Here is a 19,927-nt window from a genome sequence, read left to right on the forward strand (position 1 = left end):
GGAGTGCCCCTGCTCCACGAGGGCAGCAGTGAAGTTCTGGTGGCCTGCGGGAGACTGCTGCATCACGGACCATCCTGACTGGGGGGAGAGATTCGAGAAGGCCTCCCCGCGGACCCTGGATGCCTGATAACAGCCGCAACTAACGGACACAGCGGGTGAGCGAAGACATCAACTGCACCCATTTACAGGTCCTCACCCACTTCCACACTCATCTTAGGCCTGCCCTAGCTTCACAATGGCCCCCCCGTAAAGCTGGGGTTACTTGATTACTCTGTTACTTGCACCTTTACCTACACACGCACCTGGACCTGCCCTGGTGTCCGGAGGCCTGCAAATTAATTGGGACTCTACTAAGTGCTAGCAACACAACGAAGCACCCTGCACTTTCACCCTCTCCCCTCCAGGGAAGGTGGACCGATACCCCGGCTTAACATTTGGACACAGGGCTCTTTGCCACTACAGCCCTTACAGGTACCACGGAGTGACATTACAACCCTGCGGCCATTGTGAAGGGGGAGCCCCTGATCGACCAACCAAGGGGAGATCTTTAGATGCGCAGACTGCGGAGCTGGCGGACCCCAACTTTGCCCCTGTATTGCAGCCCCCGTGGGCTATTGTACTGACAAACATTGGTAAACTGTAATTGACCCAAGGTACTGCGGGCTCGCTGATTTATTGCTCCCCCCTCAAGACTCCCTCAGGAGACTGAACCTGCTTCCTCACGCACAGCCTTATGTCCCGGACTTATGCCTACTGGTCTCTTGGTGCCATCACCAATATGAATGTCTCCTGACCACTGCACTGAAGGCGGCTTATCTTCCCTTTCTCCCCCACCTCCTCCTTCTGCTGCATTGGCAGCCTGCCACCCCCCACCCTCCCCAATTTGCTGAATCACAAACGGACATCCTTCAGATCCCTACCTGCACGGGGGAACCCGCAATGCCTAGGGGCAGGCCAGGGAGCAAACCACTGGGTAAGTCACCCCGGCAACTACTCTTTTCGGAAGCCCTGTGCCACCAGAAAGTCCTGCCCGCAGAGGAACACCCACCCCCTTCACACACCAGTATGGCAGACGCCACTTAGGGCGCGACGATGGACCGTATGCTGCAGGAGATATCGGTGGTAAGCCCCAGGTTGGAACGTATGGACAGTACCATGACCTCGCTGACGGCGGAGACAAAATCTATGCGCTTGGACATAGCGGGCTTCCAGACTAGTTTCCGGACTAGACCAGCGAGTGACAACAGTGGAGTCACAAGTCGCCTCCTGGGCTGACAGAGACCAGGAACTTCTACACCTTCGTAGCAAACTGATAGACCTGCAAGACAGGAGCTGCAGGAAAAATATTCGCCTCCTTGGGTTCCCTGAAAATGTCGAAGAGGCGGACATATACTCCTACCTACGGGAGACTGAACCCAAACTCACTGATACAACGTTCAACCCTCCTTTAGAATTCCAAAGGGCGCACAGACTGGGTCCTAAGAGACATGATGGCATCAACTGCCCCCGCCCAATTATAGCTTGTCTGCTGCGCCACACGCAGGCCCGCCAACTACTACAGGCAGCCCGAGCACAGGGAACACTTAGGTCTGACAACCTGGAGATCGGACTGACGGCCAACTTTTCCAAAGAGACTAACGATCGGAGGAAGGCATTCTTATCTCTCCGCCCTCACCTTCGCAAACTGGATGTGAAGTACGGCCTGCTCGAGCCGGCCAGGATGTTGATCACCAAAAACGGGGAATCGAGAGAATCCTATGACCTGGAAGACCTGAGATCATTCCTAGAGGGGCTCCGGGATCAGACCCAATCCATGGACACGACGACTCAGATCCCCCAGGACCCGCGGGGACTGCCCCCGAGGACCACCCATCTGACACCGCATCCGAGGTTGGGGGAAGACCCACCGTAGGCCCCCCATGTCAGGGGGAGAGACCTAGAGGGACTCACGAAGAACCACGATGACAGGGGTTAGGTGCTCCAGGCGGTAGCGCTGTACACGCAGATAGCAGAGATAGACAAATCCCGCTCTCCTCTGAAACCCATAATAGCTTCCACCTGAGGACAAGAAAATGCTGTGTCTTTAAGGGACCCTTGCCATCGCTGGTCAAGAGATCTCCAGAAAAGCTGCATGGGCCCAACTGTTGGGAAGATGAAGCGGAGAGATGAGTATCCGCTGTTGTGACCTCATAAACGCTTTACTCTGGGGTGGCCACTATTTCAGTTTGTTTTCACATATTTTTGTATATCCCCGTAGCTCATAAGAAATGCCTTTTCAATAGCTTAACTTCTGCTCTATCTGTTTAAGGACACTAGGTACCTATTTGGAGTTGCCCCATTGTTCCCATTTGTTAGCAATCTGCCCCAAGTTTGGTTGTTTTTCGATGGTTAATATTTGATTATCAATACGTGCTGTAACATGTTATCATAGCTGCCGGATATAAAACGGCAGTGAAGTGCTCCACTACATCTTCCCCGATCCAGTTCAGCCCCCCCCCCCCACTAGTTCCCTCCTCTCTACCCCCCCATTCCCTTCCTTCTTACTTAGACAAGTTAGACCTACGCTGTCTTCGCAGTTTTGTCCTTCTAGATGTAATCATAGTCGGGATCTTAATCCCTAAATCCCTGCTGAACTATACAGCACCCTCCCGTCCTGTATACCTCCTCCTGCCCCCCTTCCTAAGACGAAGCAGTGCCCTGACCCAAGATACAGACTCACACGTGCGCGGACTACGCCCCGCACTGTTTCGCCCCCCACCCAATGACGCTTAGCTCTGCACTCTGTTGAGGAGGCAGATTTCAGAGGGGCCCAATGTGCGCCACCTCCCTTGGTCTGGGGCCCGCTGACGGGCGTCAAAGTTCTTTAGGCCTGGGTTGGGACCCGCAGGTTATAGATCGAGAACGCCAGACTTTTGTTCCGATCTCCCTACTTTCTTCGGTTCTGTTCTTTTATTCTTTTTTTCCTTCTCTCTTCTTCTTCTCTTGCCACTCCCTTTTCTTTTTTTTCTCCCCCTTTCCCCTCCTTTTCCTACCTCTCTCCCCCACCCTCCTCTCCTTTATTTTCCTCCTCTTCCCCTTCCCCCTTTTCTCTCCCCCCTTATCTTCCCCTCCTCTTATTACTTTTCTCCTGTCTCCTCTCCCCCCTCTTTTCCCCGCCCCTAGAGGCAGCAGTAAGTTCCCCCTCTACCCTCTCCTCCCCCATCCTTACTTCCTTCTTTATAGCCCCACACCCTTCCTGACTCCTATAAGGAACAAGAATGGTTGGCCGAACATATCACCCTCAACGTCACTGCAGATTGTATCATGGAACGTAAACGACCTCACCCACTTCATAAAACGGAAAAAAGTCTTGTCTTACCTCAATTCCAAGCAGGCTGATATAGCCTTATTGCAGGAGACACACTTAGACAGACTGGTGTCCGGTAAACTGCAAAGAGATTGGGTGGGCACCGCTCTGTTCAGTTGCAGTCCAATCCTATCGGACATGGAGAATACCCCTCGAAAATGCAGAGTTGCCTTATTGCTGCGTAAAAGCCTCCCCCTTATAGTTACTAAATCATGGACTGACCCAGAAGGTTGTTATGTATTTGCTAAACTAAAGATATGAGACTCCTCACTGTGTGTGGGTTCTGTCTATGCGGCAATTGGCTCCAAGCGTTTTTTTTTCTCCTACAAATCAGCCACCTTCTGACAGAGATAGGGGCATCCCGCTATGTGATAGGGGGTGACTGGAACATAGTTAGAGACGCTATACTGGACAGGACAGGACAGGACCGGGACCCCTGGACATAAGTAACAACACCGACAGAGCCCTACAGTCCGATATAATGTCGGACAACGGCCTAGTGGACCATTGGAGGATGACCGATCGGAATGACAAAGAATATACCTTTCTCTCCCCAGTACACGGCACCCAATCTCGCCTTGATTACTTTCTTATATCTCCAGACCTTGTGGCCTATGCCCATGATGGCTGCATACTAGAAGGTGGTCTTTCGGACCACTCTCCTATTGGTGTCGCTATCCAAATGGGCCTGGTCTCCCCGGGCCGCAAGCCATGGGGATTTGCAGTCCACCGATATCGCTCCCCCCAGGGCAAGACACAGCTAAGGGATCATGCATCCACCTTTGCCCAAGATAATCTAGGCACTGTTGCATCCAGCCGTACGATGTGGGCTGCGGCCAAGGCAAAGATCCGGGGGCAACTCATGCGAGATGCTGCGCTAACGAACAGAGACAGGAGGGAGCAACAGGCGGCACTGGAACTTGACATTCGTCGGCTTATCCGACAATATACTACTCACCCATCACTTTCAGTGCGCCGGAACTCAATACGCGCCCAAATGGCCCTCAATGAGCTATACGCTTCCCAGGCTGAGTATGTTTTACAGAGGTTATGGGGGAGGCACTATGAACAGGGCGAGAAAGCAGGGCGGTTGCGGCAGCTCAGCTACGCCAGAGGACGGCTGCTCTTGCTATTCCAGCCATCCGTGCTTCCTCTGGGGAAATAATAACACATCCCCAGGCTATAGCAAACAAATTTGTGTCTTTTTACAGAATCTCTACACACCAGAGACTATGCCAAGCCCTGCCCAAATCACAACCTTTCTAGCGGATCTTGATCTACCCTCTCTATCAGATGACAGGCGTGGCCTCCTGGAGGGGGAAATCAGCAGACAGGAAGTAGAGAGAGTCATCGCCGACCTACCCTACCACAAATCACCCGGGGAGGATGGGCTCCCGGCAGAATTTTACAAATGGGTGGGGACAGAGGCGACTGACATTATGCATGCAGCCTTGAACGAACCCGGTCAGTCAGAAAACCTATGGGCCATCTCCAACAATGCCACAATAGCCATAATACCTAACCCTGGGAGAGATGCCCTGTTGTGTAGCAATTACCCTCTTCTAAACGGTGACCTCAAAATCCTAGCTAGTATTTTGGCAAATAGATTACGTAAAGTCATACCGTCCCTGATTCACCCTACACAGGTGGGGTTTGTGCCGGGCCGCACCTCTTAGAACCATCTACGTACCCTATGCCATACTTTATGGATCTCCAAGGATCTCCCGGAGTCAGCACTGGCTCTGGCTCTGGATGCCGAAAAGGCGTTTGATTGTATAGAGTGGCCCTATTTGTTTGCGACTCTGGAAAGATTTGGTCTGGGTAACAGATTCATCTCGATGACACAGTTGCTATATGACCAGCCTATGGGAAGAGTTAACTGCGGAGGCTTCCTCTCGGACCCCTCTTTCATCCGTAGATGGACACGACAAGGATGACATCTCTCACCCCTCTTGTTTCTACTAGCATTGGAACCCATAACTGCAGCCACCCGCTCCTCCTCTTCCATAACCGGCCTTACACTACCGAATGGTATTTCCAAAATCTATCTATACGCCAATGATGTCCTTTTAACCTTGACGGACCTCGAACGATCGTTACCAGCTCTGCTGGAGGTAATTGATGGACTTGCGCCCCTCTCAGGCTATCGTATCAATTGGGACAAGAACGAGGCGCTTCTACTTTCGCGTGTGACCACAAGAGCAGCACTCCTAGGCTTCTCATTCCGTTGGACCCCGAGATGCCCCAAATACTTGGGAGTGCTAGTCAATCCGGGCCTGGTACACATGGTGGCGGACAATATCAATCCCCTCATCGCACAAATGAAACTTGATTTTGCAAAATGGAACCAACTGGGCCTCTCCATGTGGGGTAGGGTACAGGCGGGCAGGATGGTCACAGTGCCCAGTTTTACCTATATCTTGGGGTTTCTCCCCTTAAGTGTCCCTTTCTACACTACGAAGCATAGATAATATCATCGGAGCATTTGTATAGGGCTCTAAACGATCGCGCCTCGCGCCCGCCAAGTTATTAGCCTGCCGCTCCCATAGGAGAATGGGACTCCCCTCAGTGGAGCACTATTCACTAGCACTACATCTGTCTCAACTGTCCCACACTCTGCCAGAAGTATCGGACCTGCCACAGTGGGTGGCTCTGGAGGGACTTTTGCTCTTCTCGAATGAGAGACTCAGAGGACCTTATCGCGATGACCTCCCATCTACTAGCTTGACGAACCCGATTCTGAAGGCGACCCGGGCAGCCTGGCGAAGGGCTCACCACCTGCTTGGGGTCCATCCTCTCCTACACGCTCAGGCTCCTCTGTGGAATAACAGTGGACTACGGATAGGTGGCGAGGTGCTCAATTGGCCACGATGGAATAAGGCCGGTATCCATGAACTTTATCAGGTCTTGGAAAATGACACACTTAAACCTTTTGTTAGGCTGCAGGACGAATTCGGCCTTCAGCCGAGGCAAGAGTGGAGATACCTGCAACTTAAGCATTGCTTGTACCAGGGAGCCGACGTTACCTGACGGGGCTCCAACCTTCACCAGTGGTGTCCTACCTACGGAAATGGGGACAGCATAGGGGAGTTATGGCGGGCCTCTACGAATTAATTACCCATCAGCTTTACTCCCAACCTCTTCTAGATAAGCTACGCTTACAGTGGCAGGACCGCCTACAGCGGACTCTAGACCCAAAAGACTTGGAGGATATCCTGGAGGCTCTGGACAGGGGCACCCGGGAGGCGTGTCTAAAGTTCTGCCTCTTTAAGGTCCTGCATAACTGGTACTGGTCCCCAGCGAAATTACATAAGACAGGGGTTCTCCCGCACGCAAAGTGTTGACGATGTACTGAGACGTGCTGTGATCTGATACACATCTTGATTAATTGCCCAACAGTTCGGCCCCTGTTGGCCGTGGTGGACTCTACTCTGGCCGAGTTTGTTGCTTCCATCACCACTCCACCTTCTCTCATACTACTGCAAGATATGACTTCTCTCCCAGATCTTTCCAGATCACAAAAAAAATTGTTACACACGGCGCTAGCTACCACGAAATTCTGCATCCTTCGTTACTGGAGATCGCCGACTCCCACAACCCCGGAGGAATGGATCATAGCTATGACCCGCATTGCTATGCATGAAAAAATTATCTATAACCTGCAAGACCAAACTCAAATCTTTAATCAGGTGTGGACCCCCCTTCCTCACTGCAGGATGATCGTAGGCCGCCCGACACTATCTGTCCCCCCCCCCTCATGTGGACTCCATTATTTCCCCCTCTTTCCTCTCCTCCCCTACTCTTTCTTCTTTCCTTCTCTTTTCTTCTTTCTCCCCTCTGCTTCTCTTCACAGTGATCGGACCCTAGTATGACACTCTCGTAGCAGTCTCTCTCTGGGCCCCAGAAGTGGTACAGAGCGCCAAGCATGAATCACACTGAGTGAAGGCCCAAGCCTCAACGACCCCAGTTGGTCCGCTGTTTTAAAGTTACGATGTCCTGACACACTGAGACCCTGATATTTTGCACTCTGCCACAACAGAACCCGACCTATACTGGCGCTTTGTATATAGATGTCACAGCATGACCCGATTCCAGGCCTCACCATAGCGAGACGTAACATTCTTACCACTGAGTGGTTAGACGACCTCGTACCCTTACCTTCACTACTCTGATAGCCTGCTCTTCCTCCCCTCCATTGCCCTCCCCAAATGTCCCATGGTACGGCACTCTGCCCATCCTCTAATTTTCATCTTTTACCTTTTTTAATTAATGTATTATGTCTCAAAAACACGATCAATAATATCTGTATTTATTTGTTCCTTATATCGTTTGATTCATTGTGTATCACTGTTCGCTGCTGCTGATGGGGCCTTGGTCCCCTTTGGGTTCTGTATCATTTTACAGTGTTTACAATAAAAAAAAATGATAACAAAAAAAAAAGGGTGCTTCTCTTTGTACTTGATTGTTACCAGTAAGTATATTGCTTTGTGGCCGATCCTTATTCTCGGGGTCCAGAATTGGAATTGAAGGCTTGTACTTTCATATTCCGATCCTGCAATCCCATAGGAATTACTTGAGGGTTTTGGTGGGTACTACCTATTCCCAGTGCACAGTACATCCTTTTGTGTTGACATTAGCAACAGTATTTTTAACAAAGATATTGACATTATTGGTGGCTCATTTCAGACTGTTGAGCATCTCATTCTTCCTGTACCTGAATGACTGACGAAAACCAAGTCACCCAAGCTGGTGCCCCATCATTTGTGCTCGACAGCTTTGCAGGTGTTCGACTTGGGCTTTTCATTCAGTTGCCCCACATTTAATCTGGACCCCCCTCAGTACCTCCTGTTAATTGGGTGGTATGGAATACCATCTTGCTCTGAGCTTTCCTTACTCCAGTATTGGAACTTTCATAGATTCACATACTTAAATCCTTCCCCTTTGTCGAGATGGTAGCCCCCGGTACATTAAAACAGCAATATAGAAGCTACTGCAATGAAAAACGGCCCAAAGACATTCACTTTAGAATCCTATCTTTGTCTCTATGAGTAAAAAGGACCAAAGCAAGTCCCAGCCATTCAGGCTTCCCCTCCCTCTATAACCCTCCTGAGGGAAGCTCCATTCCCTCAGGTTTTCTACCGCATGTCATGCTAGGGAGTCTCCATTGAGCTCTGCTCTGTCAAATCGCCAGAGAAGTCTATCTCTACTGCTTTGTCTTCAAAGAAAGTGGATTTCACCTGCAAGAAAGGTGTCCTCTTCTTACTTTGCCTAAAGGAATTGTATTTTGTCAAAATTTGACATGTCAGATAAGGAATAGACAATACTTTTTAGAGCCTGAAAAACCTGTGGGAAGAAAAGACTTCACTTTGAAGACCCACCCAAAGACTGTATTTACTGCCTCTATCCTGACCATGTAGCAAAAGACTGCAAGGTATGCTGAACCTTTTCTAACAAAACCCTCCAGGACAGAAAGGGTAGGCTTCTGATTTGGCACCAGAAGTTGAAATCCAGATCAAACCCAGTGTCTGGTTCTGACAGTGAGGAGTCCTCCTCCTAATCAAGAAAGTTACAAAAAAGAGGCAGATCTCCTCAAACTCACCATTCTGAGGATCCACCTAGAAAAGCTCATAAAAAGACCAAAGAGGTGTATATAAAGCTGGAAGTCCTTCCAGTTCTCCATACAGGAGCTCTATTTTATTGAAAAGACACTCTAAGGAAGGTTCTGTCTCCTCAGAACGCAGCAAAAGAGCCTTTTCTGAGCCTCCCGCGCCACCGCCTGTGGAAAAACAGGTCTTTAAGAAGCCATCTGGAAAATCTGCGACAACAGCATCGTCAACAGCAGTGTCAAAAGGGGTGTTTACAGCCTCTTTGTTGACTACGACAATGTCTACTGTCTCTACGGCTGCTTCCTCTTCAATGATGCTCATATCGACGATGTCCTTGTATACGGCGTTTGCGGTCACTTCGACGATCAGTATACCCATCGCCTCTCTGTCGACGATGCTGCCGGTGAGACCGTCAACGATGGTGCTACGGTCGTCGGCTTCCTCGTCAACGAGACTTTCTCCGTCGTCAGTGCTGTCTCCGGCGCTGCCGTTGACTATGCCATCGACGAGAGTTAAGACATAAGAAGTCTGATTTACTTTCGCCACTGGCTACTTCTTCGAGTAGGGCATCAGCGTTGGTACCTACATGTAAGGAAATGGATCCCTGTTGCAGTTACCCCCCACTTTTTGCCTGATGCTGACTTGACTGAGAAGTCTGCTGGAACCCTGCTAACCAGGCCCCAGCACCAGTGTTCTTTCACCTAAAATGTACCATTGTTTCCACAATTGGCACACCCCCGGCACACAGATAAGTCCCTTGTAAAAGGTACCAGTGGTACCAAGGGCCCTGTGACCAGGGAAGGTCCCTAAGGGCTGCAGCATATGTTGTGCCACCCTAAGGGACCCCTCACCTAACACATGCACACTGCCTTTGCAGATTGTGTGTGTTGGTGGGGCGAAAAAGGCAAAGTCGACATGGCATCCCCCTCAGGATGCAATGCACACAAAATACTGCCTGTGGCATAGGTAAGCCACCCCTCTAGCAGGCCTTACAGCCCTAAGGCAGGGTTCACTATACCACAGGTGAGGGCATAGCTGCATGAGCAATATGCCCCTACAGTGTCTAGGTCTATTCTTAGACATTGTAAGTACAGTGTGGCCATATTAAGAATATGGTCTGGGAGTTTGTCAAAAACAAACTCCACAGCTCCATAATGGCTACACTGAATACTGGGAAGTTTGGTATCAAACTTCTCAGAATAATGAACACACACTGATGCCAGTGTTGGATTTATTAAAAAATGCACACAGAGGGCATCTTAGAGATGCCCCCTGTATTTTACCCAATCCTTCAGTGCAGGACTGACTGGTCTGTGCCAGCCTGCTGCTGAGAGACGAGTTTCTGACCACATGTGGTGAGGGCCTTTGTGCTCTCTGAGGACAGAAACAAAAGCCTGCTCTGGGTGGAGGTGCTTCACACCTCCCCCCTGCAGGAACTGTAACACCTAGCAGTGAGCCTCAAAGGCTCAGGCTTCGTGTTACAATGCCCCAGGACCCTCCAGCTAATGGAGATGCCCGCCCCCTGGACACAGCCCCCACTTTTGGCGGCAAGTCCAGAGGAGATAATGAGAAAAACAAGGAGGAGTCACCCATCAGTCAGGACAGCCCCTAAGGTATCCTGAGCTGAGGTGACCCCTGCCTTTAGAAATCCTCCATCTTGATTTTGGAGGATTCCCCCCAATAGGAATAGGGATGTGCCCCCCTCCCCTCAGGGAGGAGGCACAAAGAGGGTGTAGCCACCCTCAAGGACAGTAGCCATTGGCTACTGCCCTCCCAGACCTAAACACACCTCTAAATTCAGTATTTAGGGGCTCCCTGAACAGAGGAAGATAGATTCCTGCAACCTAAGAGAAAGAAGAACTGCTGACCTGAAGCCCTGCAGTGAAGACGGAGACGACAACTGCTTTGGCCCCAGCCCTACTGGCCTGTCTCCCCACTTCAAGAAAAACTGCAACAGCGACGCATCCCACAGGGTCCAGCGACCTCTGAGGCCTCCGAGGACTACCCTGCATCTAAAAGGACCAAGAAGCTCCCGAGAACAGCGGCCCTGTTCAACAAACCTGCAACTTTGCAACAAAGAAGCAACCGGAAGCGTGAGACTTTCCACTCTGCACCCGACGCCCCCGGCTCGACCTGTGGAAAACTAACTCTACAGGGAGGACTCCCCGGCGACTGCGAGCTAGTGAGTAGCCAGAGTTGACCCCCCTGAGCCCCCACAGCGATGCCTGCAGAGGAAATCCAGAGGCTCCCCCTGACCGCGACTGCCTGCTTCAAGGAACCAGACTCCTGGAAAAACACACTGCACCCGCAGCCCCCAGGATCTGAAGGAATCGAACTCTAGTGCAGGAGCGACCCCCAGGCGACCCTCTGCCTAGCCCAAGTGGTGGCTACCCCGAGGAGCCACCCCTGTGCCAGCCTGCATCGTTGAAGAGACCCCTGGGTCTCCCCACTGATTCCTATTGAAAACCCGACGCCTGTTTGCACTCTGCACCCGGCCGCCCCTGTGCCGCTGAGGGTGTACTGTCTGTGCCTGCTTGCCCATCCCCCCCCCCACTCGGTACCCTACAAACCCCGCTGGTCTGCCCTCCGAATTCGCGAGTACTTACCTGCTGGCAGACTGGAACCGGGGCACCCCTATTTCCATTGAAGCCTATGTGTTTTGGGCACCACTTTGACCTCTGTACCTGACCGGCCCAGAGCTGCTGGTGTGGTAACTTTGGGGTTGCCTTGAACCCCTAACGGTGGGCTACCTTGGACCCAACTTTGAACCCTGTAGGTGTTTTACTTACCTGTGAACTTAACAATTACTTACCTCTCCCAGGAACTGTTGATCTTCGCACTGTGTCCACTTTTAAAATAACTTATTGCCATTTTACACAAAACTGTACATGCTATTGTGATAATTCAAAGTTCCTACGATACCTGAATGAAATACCTTTCATTTAAAGTATTGTTTGTAAATCTTGAACCTGTGGTTCTTAAAATAAACTAAGAAAATATATTTTTCTATACAAAAACATATTGGCCTGGAATTGTCTTTGAGTGTGTGTTCCTCATTTATTGCCTGTGTGTGTACACAACAAATGCTTAACACTACCCTCTGATAAGCCTACTGCTTAACCACACTACCACAAAATAGAGCATTAGAATTATCTCTTTTTGCCACTATCTTACCTCTAAGGGGAACCCTTGGACTCTGTGCACACTGTTACTCTCTTTGAAATAGTATATACAGAGCCAACTTCCTACACTACACATCTCTTTGAACATGAAGATTCGCAAGTCGAGGGCCATTTTGAGATTGCTCATAGCCCATCAGAATTACATGTGAAGTGCCAGGATCTAGAGGAGGACATACAGCATGATCCAAACTAATTTTATTCCCAACCACAGCAGTATCCCTATCAGGAACAGATAGTTTATTTGCCAGGATTGCTCATAGCTGACTTACAACTGATGTTGGATGATTATAGAAGGCGGTTTCCGCCAGCTGGCTTGGAAGTACAGCAACCTTCTATAGCATCTTCTGTGCCTCTTCTTTCTACTCCGGTTCATCCGTGGGTCCAGCCATTGCATGCACCACCACAAACGCCAGTTTCCATCCCAACACAAGATCTGTCTTCATCTGATAATGACAGAGAAGGGAGAATTGCCAGATGCCATAACAGAGTGGGATGATTATCCTAATCCGACACCGTCCTCACCCTCCCTGGTTCCAGTGGATTCCGCTCCTGGTGACATCGGGTGTTTTCACAACTTGTTGGAAAGAGCTGCAAAGAGTTTTTAGCTGCCCATGCCCACGAAACAGATGGACTGTTTCTTGTATGATTTCAAAGAGCTATTTAAAAAAAGTGTGAAGTCTATGCCAATTGTGGACTATATTTGGGATGAGGGCATCAAGGTAATGAACAACCCAGCGACCGCCACCCTGGTTCTGCCTCACCTTGACAAGGCCCCGAAAGACACTCCGTCCTGCCTCAGGGCAATCCCAAACCGGACTCAGTCATTGCCCAAGCGGCACAACGTAGATCCAGAAACCCTTCGTTGCCAATCTCTACTCCACAATACAAGGAGGGTAGAGGCTGTATAATATGTGGAAGTGCTTTTCTTTGGCTATGCTTGTAAGAGCTTCTAATTCTTTAGCTATCATAGGCAGATATGATAGACAGCTATGGGCGGATATTGCTCACTATCTGGATCAGCTGCCAGAGGACTCTAAATTGGAAGCCAAGAAAGTCTTGCAAGAGGTCTTCTGCTGAAGTTATAGACTGTGCGATGGATATCACCACCACGGCTTTCCGACAGATGGCAGGAGCTTCGGTTCTAAGAAGGCAGGGTTGGCTCCGGGCGACTTCGTTTAGACCGGAGGTTCAAAACAAAATTCAGGACCTTCCTTTTGATGGTGAAGCCCTATTCGGGAAGCACGTTGATGATACACTTTAGTCAAAGAAAATGGATACTGATACAGCCAGTTCCCTTTGCACGCTGCAGTTTAAAAGACAGCCTTTTCGTGGAGCGAGGGGTCTGGGGTTTCCATCATGTAGAGGAGGATTCCAACAATATAGGTACCCCTCTGTCTTTGCGGCTTCTCAGTCCTTTCGTCCCCAGTTCCAACAGAGACTGCTTCCGCAAGCGGCTTATTCAAGACCTTCACAGAGAGGAAAACCTGGAAGGCAAGCGAAGGACACAGGACGCAGAGAATGACTTTCTGGGGTCTCCGGCTGTGAGTCTTCCCTTGGATACAAAACTAGGGGGAAGGATTGCTCTTTACTTTCACAATTGGCAAAAGATAACATCAGACCAAGGGTCTTAAATCTCATTCAGTTTGGCCATACTTTGGAATTCTTACAGTACCCTCCTACAAGACCCCCCCCCCCCTCAAAAGGTAAAGCACTTGCACTTACTCAAGCAGAAAGTCAAATCAATGCTCTTCAAGGGAGCTCTAGAGAGAGTTCCTCATCAGGACAAAAGAAAGGGATACTACTCTCGATTCTTCCTGGTTCGAAAGAAGCAGAAGAGGTGGTGCCCAATCCTAGACCTCTGGGATCTCAATACTTATCTCAAGAAACAATCATTCCGTATGATCACCCTAACAGACATCCTGTCCTTTCTCAACCTGGGAGATTGCATGTCCACCCTCGATTTGCAGGGCGCATATTTCTATATCCCTATACACCCTTGCCACAGGCAATAACTCAGATTTGTAGTAGCCGGAGACCATTTCCAGTTCAAAGTGTCACCCTTTGGTCTGAAATCGGCCCCCAGAATCTTTACCAAGTGCGTGACTCCAGTAGCAGCTTTCCTCCGAAGGCAGAACCATCAAGTCTTCCCGTATCTGGACAGTTCGCTGGTCAAGGCCGAGACCAGGCCTCAGGCACGGAAGTCCACATGCGCTTGCATCAAGCTGTTCACGAGCGTAGGCTTAACAGTCAACAGTGAAAAGTCAGCCTTCTAGCCATTAAAAAGGAGAACATTTCTAGGGGTGATATTTGACACTTCCACCAACAATGCAACTCCTACAGAGGACAGACGGAGAAAGCTCATATCCCTCGCGAGGCGCTTACAAAAAAGAAAGTATGTTTCAGTTCGCCTCTTCAAGTCCCTGTTAAGGATGATGTCTTCCTACATTCCACTGGTACCTTTCTGTCATTTCAGAATGAGGCCCCTATAGGAGCAGCTAGACCTTCAGTGGACGCAGTCCAGGGGGTCTTTCGACTATGTCATCAGAATAACGAAACACATTATATCACCTCTAACTTCGTGGACTCAGGAGTCTCACTTATCGAGGGGACTTTCTTTTCTACCCCAAACAAGCTCCATGGGTGATTACTACAGACGCTTCTCTGGAGGGTTGGGGTGCCTTCCTCCAGCACCTACGAGTCAGGGGCAAATGGAAACCTCATCAGAAGGTCTTTCACATCAATTAACTCGAATTGAAAGCTGTTTGATTAGCGCTCTGCGCTTTTCTTCCAAAAATGAAAGGTTCATCAGTACACATTCGGACGGACAACACTACAAGAATCTCAGCGCATTTGGGAATGGTCTATCAGCCACCAGATAAACCTTCGAGCGGAACATGTCCCAGGCGTACAGAACATCATAGCGGATTCTCTGAGCAGGTCTCGTTCGTCCAACCATGAATGGGAGCTGGATCAAGGAGTGTTGAATCAAGTCTTCTCCCTATGGGGAAAACCAAACCTGGATCTCTTTGCCACCCAGCAGAATGGGAAATGCAGATTCTTTGCAAGTCGGTATCTCCATCAGAGCTCTTGGGAGAATGCGTTTTCCATGTCATGGTCAGGAATTTATGCTAACGCTTTTCCTCCCATTCCCCTAATACCGAGGGTTCTGGCGAAGATCAAGATCGAACGCTGCAAGCTCCTTCTGATTGCTCGTGCATGGCCTTGCCAGTTTTGGTACACAGAGCTCCTTCTCCTCTCACAGAACCACAGCATCCCTCTACCAGTGATGCCCTCCCTGCTAACAATGAGCGCGGGCCAAATTCTCCACCCAGATCCAGCTTCACTTCACTTGACAGCCTGGCTCCTGAACACCATGAGTTTGAACATCTAGATATACCTTTGGATTGTAGAGCCATCCTCGCCATGGCTACAGCTGAGAGTACCAGCAGATGTTATCATCTGGAGTGGAGAAGGTTTTGCACATGGTGTACACAGGCTCAGGTGCATCCTTTCTATTCATTGCCACAGCAAATACTTCCTTCTCTTCTCCTTCTGGCCAGATCGGGTTTGGCTATTTCCTCGATTAAGGTCCACCTAGCAGCGATTTCCCACTATAGGTGTGCAGATAACGTACCTCCTTTGTTGTGTGCAAGGGTCATAAAGCTGTTTCTTAAGGGACTGTTCAGGTAATTCCCTCCAGTCAGGCCTCCTCCATCGTGGCAGCTTAATTTGGTCTTGTCTCAATTAATGAAACCACTGTTTGAGCCAATTCGCAAAGCGGATTTGAAATTTCTATCCTGTAAGGTCTCTCTCCTTCTTGCTCTTACCTCAGCCAGAAGAGCGAGCGAGATTCAAGCATTCACTATCCAAGACCCTTTCTTGCAGTTCAAGAGAGACAAGATAATTTTACGAACAAACCCAAAATTCATACCTAAAGTCCTGTCGGATTTCCATATAAACCAGCCGGTGGTACTGAAGTCTTCTTTCCCAACTCCATTGATGCCGGCGGAGCACGCTCTGCATTCCTGGTATGTTCAGAGGTGCCTGAAGTTTTATCTCAATAGAACTATGCAATTTAGACAATCAAACCAGCTTTTCGTGGCATTTAGTGCTCCGCATAAAGGCCGAGCAGTGTCCGAGCAGGGGATTGCAAGGTGGATAGCCTCCACGATTAACTATTGTCATACAGCAGCAGGGAAGCCCTTACAGAATCCAGCGCGTGCGCATTCAAAAAGGAAAATGGCTGCATCCATGGCGCTTTTTGCAGGAGTGCCCATTCAGGACATCTGCAGGGCAGCCACTTGGAAGTCGACGCATACTTTTGCAAAACATTACTGTTTAGAAGAAACTCAGCAGGGTGATGTGGCGGTAGGACAAGCGGTTTTACGACATCTATTCCAGTAACGGTGAGCTATTGTCTTTCTTTATTCCTTTTTCCCGCCAGCCCAGTTTATTTTGCGGACATTGTATGGCATTGTTTCTTCCTTTAAGGTTGTGATATTTCTTATTTCTCTGGTCAAGGTGATGTTCTTTCATCATGTTTATTGCTTATCTAATATTGTATCTCTCCTGCATGATCTTTTTTCTAAAGTGATTCTGGTTATATATGTATGTTGTGTGGTGTGTGTGTGTGTGTGTGTATATATATATATATATATATATATATACACCACATGTATATGTATGGATATATGCTATACAATGTGCTCCATTACTGCTTGCTTTTCTGATTCAAGCATGTGAATCTATGAAAGTTCCAATACTGGAGTAAGAAAATTAGTTACTTACCTGTAACTGTAGTTCTCCAGTATTGGAATCTTTCATAGATGCACATGCGACCCTCCCCACTCCCCTGGGAAGCTCACCGTTACCTGTTTTCTTCAGATACTCTGGCACTCGTGCTTGGGAAAATCTGACGGAATGGAGCTCCTCTCAGGAGGGTTCTAGGGGGGGGGGAGCCTGATTGGCTGGGACATGCTTTGGTCCTTTTTACTCATAGAGACAAAGATAGGCTACTAAAGTGAAAGCCGTTGGGCCTTTTTTTCATTGCAGTAGCTTCTATATTGCTGTTTTAATATACCGGAAGCTCCCATTTCAACGATGGGGAAGGATTCAAGCATATGAATCTTTGAAAGATTGCAATACTGGAGAACTACAGTTACAGGTAAGTAAGAATTTTCATCCTGCACAGTGCATATGGGGCATGCATGTATGATACCGATGTTTCGGATAGGAACTTGAGTCTCAGTTCTGAATGTCCTTCTTTTGCTAGGGCTTTTGGCTTCTTCCATCGTTTCGATCAGTTGTTCATGCTGGCATATAAGGGCTCTGCAGTGGTTACTTCACAAGTGCTGGTTCCAACATCAAGGGAATATGGAAGAACCCATTTATCTCTCCAGGAATGCTGCAGCAGAGTTCAGCTGGAGGGAAAAGGAGAATCTTTTGTGAGGAATACCTATCTGCTTCCCCCCAGCAGTGACCACTGTTGTGTTGGGTGCTTTCAATCTAGAGTGGGGAGCATACTTCAAGGACCTGGAGATTAGAGGTCTCTGGTCTCTAGAAGAGCAGAGTTGTCTTATCATTACTATGGAAATGAGGGTGATTTGTCTGGCTCTGATGGCCTTCCCCCTGGCACTTTGTGGTCAGTCGGTCCATGTCTTAATCAACAGTATGGCCACAATATGGTACTTGAACAAGCAGTAAGGAGTTGGGGCTTGGACTCTGTCAGGAAACCCTGAGACTCTCACCCTGGGCACACTAGCACTGCCTGATGATGGTGGCCATCCATCTGGCAGGTTTGACATGTTCCTGCCAACCGTAAGTGGCTTCTCCATCCTTCCATCCTTAGTGAGTACAGAATCCCCCTGCCCTTTTGAGGGGGGGGGGTACACCTCACATGGATCTATCTGCCACTGGAGACAACACCCATTGCTCAAAGTTTGGAGCCCTCATACATCCTTCAAACGGATTTTTGAGGGTTGCATTTCAGTTAGAGTGGAAGTTTCCCCTTGACTACACATTTCTGCCATTTCCTTGATTCCTCTGGGTGGAGGAAGATTTGCCACAACCAAGCCCAAGTCCTTCCTACTGCTCGGGACTGGCCACAGAGGGTGTGTTACATAGTCCTTTTACACCTGTTAATTGTGGGTCCCTTTTGTCTTCGACTCAGAATGGACCTGTTGTCCCATTCAGGGGCACTGGTCCCTGTGCCCTAACCTTCACAGCCTACACCTTTATTCAGTGAGATTGACCATGAAATCTGAGTGCCTGTAAGCTACCTTCCAAATGTGGTGGTCTTAGTGAAATGGAGACACACCGAAAGAACTAAGTCTGTTTAGTCTTGGAGATGGAACAATTTTGTTGCATGCCTTGAGGAGATTGATCCTTTAGAAGTATCCCTTGCCAACATACTACAGTTTGCACTGTTCTTGGTGCAACCAGGATTATGCATTGGCTACAGTCATTTGATATCCCTTGGCACTGTCTACTTTCCTCTGTTTTACCAGATGAAACCTTTGCTGTTTAATTATAATCTCTGGTGCTGACAGTATTTCCTAAAGGTTTGACAAATGTGCATCAAGCAACCCCTCTTGTAATACCTCTCTGGAAATTTTATTTGGTTCTTATGAAATCTCGGTTTGAGCCAATGCTATTGGGTTAAAAACTGTTTTCCTAGGTTGCCATCTCCTAAGCTTGCGGATTCAGTGACATACAAGTTTTGTCTGTCCAATCGCTGTTTGTGTTTCTTCCCAGACAAGATGGCGTTGAGAACTAAAACTGCTTTCCTCTCATCGTTGGTGTCTCCTTTCCAATTTGAACAATCCATCAGCCTACTATCCTTTATCACTCAACCACATAACACCAAGGATGAGGAGAGGATTCATATAAAGGAACAAGATGCTTCTGCAGCCTAGCGAGGACAGTGTGAAATTAGGTTGATGTGGGTTATATTCTGATAGGTAAATCCAGCGTTGAGTGGTGTGCCCTTTTGCACACAGATTACCTAAATACGCAACACTACAGGTATAGGATAGGCCCTTGAGCATGAATCGGTCTATATAAATTTTAGGTAATACAAATGTACATATGAACCTTTTCAAAATGGCGGCGTTCGCATTTGCCGCCCATACCTAATCCTCCCTTGAAATAAAAAGAGGACAGAATAACAGTCTTCCTATAAAATGGCGCCCTCGCACAACGCCGGCAAGAACTCTGGACGTTGGGAGGGATTGATCCCTGCAAGTGGATGCGCGTTAGGAAGCATTTAGACTATAAGTACCTGATCACGTTCATTTCTGTTTTTATTTAACTTAAGCTCGCTCCGCCCTACATGTACTGTTACTTAAAGTGCTTGTGCCCCCTTAAAGGTCATGATCACTGATATGTACAATCAGAAGCAGCGTACTAAGGCTGTAATGGACATACTATTGCATCTACCTTTGGCTTGCACCATTTCACAAGGTTTGTCACTCAAAGCATTTGTGCACTTAAAAAAAAAAAAAATGTATCTTTAATTGCATGCGTCAAACAGCATGGATTTTGAGGAAGCTTCCTATGGCTGTAATAATGACCCAGTGTAAGAAGTTGGCTCTGTATATACTATCTCAAAGTGAGAGAAAGTGTGCACAGAGTCCAAGGGACCCCCTTAGAGGCTTATAGTGGCAAAAATAGATTATACTAATGCTCTATTTTGTGGTAGTGTGGTCGAGCAGTAGGCTTATTAGAGGGTAGTGTTAAGCATTTGTTGTACACACACAGGCAATAGATGAGGAACACACACTCAAGGACCTAAC

General features: G+C 48.7%; 1 protein-coding gene across 3 annotated transcripts in view; it reads left to right on the plus strand.

Moving 5' to 3' along the window:
• Nucleotides 1-19,927, plus strand: part of PPP2R5C (protein phosphatase 2 regulatory subunit B'gamma) — a 1,141,542-nt gene that overhangs the window by 628,601 nt on the left and 493,014 nt on the right. For all 3 annotated transcript variants that reach the window (XM_069208343.1, XM_069208345.1, XM_069208344.1), the window contains one exon: nt 15,038-15,071. In XM_069208343.1, coding sequence (XP_069064444.1) covers nt 15,038-15,071 — 34 coding nt within the window. The remainder of the gene's footprint in view (nt 1-15,037; nt 15,072-19,927) is intronic.

The sequence above is a fragment of the Pleurodeles waltl genome, chromosome 9, assembly GCF_031143425.1.
Source record: "Pleurodeles waltl isolate 20211129_DDA chromosome 9, aPleWal1.hap1.20221129, whole genome shotgun sequence".
Classification (NCBI taxonomy): domain Eukaryota; kingdom Metazoa; phylum Chordata; class Amphibia; order Caudata; family Salamandridae; genus Pleurodeles; species Pleurodeles waltl.